Source organism: Siphateles boraxobius, unplaced genomic scaffold, assembly GCF_051911475.1.
Source record: "Siphateles boraxobius isolate OS27281-9 unplaced genomic scaffold, OSU_SipBor_1 13, whole genome shotgun sequence".
NCBI classification, from domain to species: domain Eukaryota; kingdom Metazoa; phylum Chordata; class Actinopteri; order Cypriniformes; family Leuciscidae; genus Siphateles; species Siphateles boraxobius.
Window position 1 is genome coordinate 5,799,495 of NW_027508733.1, and position 7,316 is coordinate 5,806,810.

At 40.6% G+C, this 7,316-nt stretch overlaps 1 protein-coding gene across 1 annotated transcript; it reads left to right on the forward strand.

The window, feature by feature from the left end:
- The first annotated feature begins 565 nt into the window (after nt 1–565).
- On the forward strand, nt 566–5,224 carry LOC143735336 (uncharacterized). The gene is made up of 3 exons (XM_077225495.1): nt 566–884; nt 2,852–2,965; nt 4,622–5,224. The coding sequence occupies exons 1-3, from the start codon at nt 656–658 to the stop codon at nt 4,711–4,713; spliced, it is 435 nt and encodes a 144-aa protein (XP_077081610.1). The 5' UTR covers nt 566–655; the 3' UTR covers nt 4,714–5,224.
- The last annotated feature ends 2,092 nt before the right edge of the window (nt 5,225–7,316 follow it).

The following is a 7,316-nucleotide window of genomic DNA, read 5'->3' on the forward strand; positions in this document are numbered from 1 at the left end:
TCTCTTAAGAACACTCTTATAGGACTTTAATAACTCTACGGATCATCTAAATTCACACGACTCTACATGATGAAGAGCGCACTTAAACTTGTTATTTTCCTATTATTCGCGATTGGTAAGTCGTTTTTTTTCTTCAACATAGTTACAGCACTTTTCGGTTTCTTAGCTATTTCTATACTTATTTTTCCTGCCGAGTTTATACATAAAATAACCGTGATCACTTTTATCAAGGTGTACCGCATCTAATATTTATTCAACAACAATGATTAGGCTATATCTTTATGTGGCCTAAGTCACGGTCATATTTACTTTGACCTAGGCCTACTGCATAGGTCACAGTTGTCGAAGCCAGATTTAGACTTAATTTATTTAAGATTTGGGACCATTTATTTGCAACCCTGTTGTTTGCGGTTATTTTTTAATTGTATCATAAACCATTCATTCATTTTAATGAAGTCTACAGCAAATCACAAGAGATTTCCACTCATCAATAAACAAGACTCGTGATTCTCGAGTGTTGTATAAGTTTCACTAACAGTTTCTGTGTATTCTTCTATGTGTGTATGGTGCAGAAGCAGTGAAGTCAGTGTCAGTGAAGGAGGGAAAATCTGTCACTTTAAACTCTGATGTTGCTGAAATACAGCGTAGTGATGAGATGGAGTGGAGGTTAAATGGAAATCTTATATTCAGAATCAGTAGTGACAGCAACAATGAGATCACAGTGTCTAAAACTAAAGGGGCATACGGAGAAAGACTGCAGCTGAACAACCAGACTGGAGATCTCAAGATCACAAACATCAAAACCACAGACTCTGGAGAATATAAACTAAAGATCACCAGTACCAGAGGGTCCTCAGAGAAGATATTCAATGTCAGTGGTGAGTGTTTTTAATAATATTATTTACATAGTTATCACTCTATGAACAATTTAAATTCTCTGAAATTTGCATTTTACAGATGCAAAATCTGTACGGTCAAACTGTGTCATTTCTAGTTTGTCAGCTACATTTACAAAGTATTTCAGTTAAAAATTTGACATTTATCATTAGACATCTGTTTGTCAAGAAAATTGACAAATCGATCAACTGCTTCATTATTGCAGGACAAATCAACAGATTTTAGATTTAAATTCTGTGGAAAAAAAAGATACATGATTTTAGTTTTTTTTGGTAAATGATTCATCAATCAGTGAATGGTGTCCTTCAAAACAACTGTGAGACGTTTGTATTTTGGTGTTGTTGTAATGAATTTAGACATGTGTAGCAGGTCATCCTATATTGAATTTTACCAACATAGACAACTAAGATGATCTGTATTTCATTGGCTCTGTGCTGCACTCTGTATAATACAGTTGAATCTGACTTAAGATGGGGAAAAATCAGGTTTCCTAATAATAGTCATTCAGTTGTTTTTATATATTGAACATGTTAAAGTTCATTTATGAGACCAGCGGCCCAGACAAAGCAGCTTGAATGTAAAAATTGTATAAGACATCTCAGGTGCAGTTTATTTATTAATGAACATCTTAATAATAATCAGTAAACAAAAAAGATTATGTGCATAGTACCAGACTGTTAACTGTAAATAAGCCCCAAAAACCCCAGGGACTCACAAACAGATAAGGTTGACAAAACATGGCCGATTCGTTTAATTTTACATTACATTTTATTTTAAATCTGAAGCAGATTTGTTACGTGACAGCAATAATTAAAGTTTGACAGCACAGCTGCCACAAAATCATTATTGTCCCTGGTTCATTAGCCTACTCTTGTAAGAAAGTAATAATGTCTAGGACAGATTTTAATGTTACATGACCCACCGTTAACTAAACAAAACACAACTCAGGTTCATTAAATAGAAAAAAATCATCAAGGTTTATTTTTGGCTTACACAAAAAGTATATCACACACACAAGGATGCTTTCATCACAAACTACCCGAACAGAAGGAGCCTCTAAACCACCCAGCAAAATAAGAATCAACGCAATCAGAAAAAAAACATAAGTTAAATTCATCAAACAAAACCTTGTGAATCACTCAGTTAATCCAAAATAAATTACATGCAAAAGTAGCTCCTCTGTTCAAACACTAAGCCAGTAGCATCCTCGTGCTGCAGTAATAAATAGTGGAGGAACAAACAATATAAAAAAAACAAAAAAAGAAAGAAAACTAGTCCGCCCCAAAGGCCTTTCCCATTTCTTTTGGGCCCGATTACCAGCTCAATCGCCCGGGCGGACTAGTCAATATACCCAAACCAAATAAACAAACAAAAAACCTACTAACGCACCTACTATCCTCGTTCCTACCACTGAGCTTTATACTAGGCTAACCACACCCCCTTGATTCACAACTTTACTCCCTTGATGTCACCCGCTACATTCAGTACCTCCTCTTAAAAAGATGAAATCTAATCCTGTTTCTGTGAATTAAGCTGCTCCAGAGCAGGTTTGAGTTTACAGACCTGTTTCTATATGACAGCAAATCCAGGATGAGCTTGGAAGAACCCAACAATCCTGGATCATGTCAAATGAAATCTAGTTTATTTAATTATCCAGTTACGAAGAAAGGGCTCCGGGTGATGATAGCCAATGAGAACGCAGAACGTGATCCGTCACCTGACCACATTTGGAAAAACATTTTTCACTCAGAAATTCCTAGTAATTTCAGAACTTAAATGGTGAAATTTTGTGTGTAGAAAATCTGAAATTGTATTTGCTTGTAAAACGCACTCCAGTAATCTTTATTTTATGAAAAAAAAAATGTTTTTTTTTACAGTGTAGAAGCGTCTGATAGAAACCAACAGCTCTGTGATCTCCTTCACTGTGGCTTTACAGTAATGACTCTGTCTTTAGTTAATTCAGGTCTGTCTCCAGGAGCGAAAGCAGGGATAGTTATTACTGTTATTGCGGCGGCGGCTGCAGCTGTTGGTGTTATTGTCTATTGCTACTGGAATAAGGAACAAAAGTGTAAGTATTACAGCTGATGCAGCGTGAGATAAATACTGGGCTGAAGATTGTAAAGCTGTAGCAGGTTTAAACCTTTCTGTGCCTTTGTGATTGTATGTGGTTTTTGATCAGATTGTTCTTTATCCAGCAGCATTATAAATAACTATCATTAATACTCAACTCAAATATTAAAGATGAGATTGATAATGACAGATCACAAAGATTTAATGAACAGAAAACAGGAGGAAGATGTGGAGCAATTTTTTTTTTTATCATTTAAGTTTTTTTTATTGTTCTTGTTATAATTTATCTGTTTCTTACTGTTCTTACTTCATACAGTATGAGCTTTTATGACAGATGTTGACTGTCGGTGGTCACTCAAATATTTTACTTAAAGGGATAGTTCACCCAAAAATGCAAATTAGCCCATGATTTACTCACCCTGAAGCCATCCTAGGTGTATATGACATTCTTCATTCAGATGAATACAATCAGAGTTATATTAAAAAAATGTCCTTGCTCTTCCACGGCTCCGAGGGGTTAATAAAGGCCTTCGGAAGGGAAGCGATGCGTTTGTGTAAGAAAAATATCCATATTTAAACTTTATCGACTAATATAACTAGCTTCCGGCAAATGGAGGTATGCATTAATTTACGCCAAAAGAGTAACACTTGAACTTGACGCACAACGTAATGGAGAACGTGGTTGCCCAGCCCTGTTTGTTTGAATCATGAGAGCCGTCAAAGCTTACGCTCCTCCTACATCCTACGTCACACATCGTCAAGGGTTACTCTTTTGGCGCAAGTCGACTTGCGTAAAAGGTCCGCCGGAAGCTAGTTAGGTTAGTCGATTAAGTTTTAAATATGGATATTTTTCTTACACCAATGCATCGCTTCGCTTCAGAAGGCCTTTATTAACCCCTTGGTGCCTGTGGAGCACTTTTATGATGGATAGATGCACTTTGATGGAGTTCCAAAAAATATACCCATTGCCTCCTATTATAAAGCTTGGAAGAGCAAGGACCTTTTTTTTTTTTATATATAGCTCCGATTCTATTCGTCTGAAAGAAGAATGTCATATACACCAAGGATGACTTGAGGGTCAGTAAATCATGGGCTAATTTAAAATTTTGGGTGAACTATCCCTTTAATACATGCACTTATCATTATTAACACATATTCTTATTTTAGCAATGTGTAAATTGTTTTGATGGATTGTGTGTTATATAAATAAACATGTTTTACTGTAATGAGCTGTTTATGAACATGAGAAAGTGTCTTGAGTGACAGAAATATGATCTTTTATCGTTTCAATCTCAATCCTCATTATGCTGTGAAATCGGTGAATTCTTCATTTGAAGAGATCTGATGTATATTAAATCATCTGCTCATTTAAAATTGTTTTAAATAATCTAAATTAAATTATTTGATCATGAAGATCAAAATCTGTTTCCTAAAAAATACACTAACTTGAGATATTTAGAAAGTGTTCTTAACATAAGTAATATTAAATTGATATGGTATTTATATCTAATATATCCACTGATCTTCCCATTTGAGTGGATTTGTTACTGCTATGAACAAACACTTTTGTGTGACACAAAACAAAACACTGCCCTTTTGTGTCATATATGCATTTGCTTATTGTGTCTGTCTCTTCATATCTTGTTTTTGTCAGGTCCCAAGAAACTCAGAAGACACATACCAGACGAAGCAGAGCCTTTGATAAAGAAAAACTCTCCCAACAGCTTCAGGACGAAACCAATGTGACATTTTCATTATTCAAAATGAATCATATTTCTCTTCATGTGAGCCTCTGACTTCCTCTGTGTGCCGATGCATCTTATCTAAACCTCACATTTCATTCCTGTCACCTGTCACTTAGTGCATATAATGAATACTGGATAAAGCACGGTTTCTGCAATTATTAGACAAAATATCTGATGAGAAATGTCATATACGGACTATATAGGAATGAAGTGTGACGCTTTAGTTGTAACACTTTTTAAAAGTTTCTAGAAACATGTGTTTGTACCACACTGACAGTTCTGCTCTGTGTACGAAATTTGATGTGACGCTTTTATTGCAGGAATAATCTCCACATTTATTTCTATTTGCTCATAATACACTGTGCCTTATTTTTATGCTATACAACACTTTATTTCCCTCAATTTCATCTCTGTTTTGTGTTATCTGAAGTAAATCTGCCCATCTTACTCTCTGATTGTGAATGCAAATTTAAAGTGATTTATCATTGTTGTGTGAGCTTTATTGATTTTATTTTTTTAATTTGATTGGTAATAAAAAAAAATAATGAAGTTTCAGCTTTGGATTTTTTGTATTGCTGCTTTAAGCTTAATACAAAACCTTTGCTTCACTTCACTGAATAAAATAATAATAAATTAACCAAAACTATATTCGTTCTCTTACGAGAGGTTCTCTCGCATTGCGTAAGTTTAGCTTACGCTACGGGAAAGATTCATCTTTTCGAGATATTGAAGCCAAAAAATTATCCTTAATTTTGTATCCACTGTCAACGCAGTGCAGCAGCTAGCAGACCTAGAGCAGGCTGTCTAGCTTGCTCATAGGCTACCCTGCGGGAACTGCAGCAACCTACCACTGAGCCCGACGTGACGTCACGTCCAATGAAGGGCGCTCGCGCCTTCACAGCATCATAGCCCGCCAATATGGGCGTGGCTTAGCGTTTATAAGCAGGGCTTGTAGGCGGTTTCCTCTGATTTTCATCTCTTCAGCGAGCTCTCCGCCTCGCTGGATCTAGAGAGAAGCCGCCGCTGTCGAAAGAGCAATTAGCCAGATTAGGACAGCGCCTGAAGAAGCCGGCCGTCTTCGCCACCTTCAGCCGTCCGTGCGAGCTACGCTATCCAGCGACGTATCCTTTTTTACATATATATTCACTCTAAAAGAGCAGCAAGCGTCTTTTTCAAGATGCCTCGCACTTCCTGCGGCTCGTGTGGAGCCCCGCTCAGCGACGGAGACCGCCACGTTATCTGCGCTCTCTGCCTGGACCAGGATCATGCAGCTCTCGCCCTCTAGTCAGGGGGATGCGAGCTCTGCGAAGCACTTCCGATGTCGACCCTGCGGGCTCGACTCGAAGTGTTCAACCCTCACACTCCGCCCCTTACAGGACCGCGCAAGAAGAAGCGCCGTTCTCTAAGACTGCCGGAGCCTGTGGCCACCGCGACGCGCTCGCCGGAACCTCTCCCTCGAGCCTCGCTCTTTCCTTCTCCGCCTCTCCTCACTGACGCGCAGCTGCCGCCCACGAGCCGTACTGCCGTCATTTCTGATGTCGAGGCCGAGGTACAGGCCACGAAAGACTGCTGTTCCATCATGGCTTCGGACAGCGAGGAGAGATCGGGTTCGCTTCGCTCATTCCCCATCCTCGCTTACACCGCCGCCGGACAGGCCGCTTCCGCCCTGCATTCTATGGCTGTGCTGCAGATTCTACAGGCCAACCTCCTCCGTGAATGGGACGAGAAGGGCCGGGATCCAGCTGCCGTCACTGACCTGAGAAGCGTGACGGACCTTTCTCTCCACGCTACCAGGAATGCAGCCCAAGCCATCGTTAACCGTCACAGAGAGACACTTCTGGTTGACGGTTACTGACATGAGGGAATCTGAGCACGCCACCTTCCTCAACGCGCCTCTTTCCCCTAATGGTCTCTTCGGCCCAGCGGTGAGTGGGATTGTTAACCGCTTCTCCGAGGTTCAAAAGACCACTCAGGCCATGAACCTTTTTCTGCCTCGACGCTCGAGTTCCTCTACAGGCCGGTTACGTGACCAGCCGCCTGCACGAGCCACCACTCAGCGCACATCACAGCCTAACCAGCCTTCGCAGCGACGTCAGGGCAGCCGCCCTAGGTCGCGCTCGGACAGCCGTCACAGACTGCCTGCCGCCCCCCAGAGGGCCTCGGCAAAGGATCGCGCTGAATCCCGAGCACGCGAAGCCTTACTAGCGTCAATAAAAGGAAGGAAGAGACGGTCGAGTCCCGCTGCGGCCGGACCACCGTCAAAGCTCATTTCCCTGTCAGTCCCCTTCAAACAGGCTACTGCAGTGGTTCATTTACCAGCCAACGAGCCGGTAACACTACCCTCTTGCCTGCACACAAACGCTGTTTTCACGGCGACCCAGAGAAATCTAAAAAAGAGTATAATATCTGTTTATCCGGCCCACGCCGATGGTGTTTCAAGTGTAGAGAAAGTGCCCACACCCCAGTGTTCACCCCTACACACAAGCACAACACGTCCCATGTCATTCACAGAGCCCACTCTCATAAAGCGGGCAAAAGCCGCTCGAGTGTTGAATGTAAGAAATGTGTCCACAGGTTTGTGCCCACTATCTGCCCGCTCTGTTA

Bases quoted from the DNA above. Each gene is read 5' to 3' on its own strand.
- LOC143735336 (XM_077225495.1), top strand. From the start codon at position 656: ATGGAGTGGAGGTTAAATGGAAATCTTATATTCAGAATCAGTAGTGAC. The intron at 885-2,851 runs GTTTTTAATAAT...CTCTGTCTTTAG, and splicing joins ATTCAATGTCAGTGGTGAGT to TTAATTCAGGTCTGTCTCCA. The intron at 2,966-4,621 runs GTAAGTATTACA...TGTTTTTGTCAG, and splicing joins CTGGAATAAGGAACAAAAGT to GTCCCAAGAAACTCAGAAGA.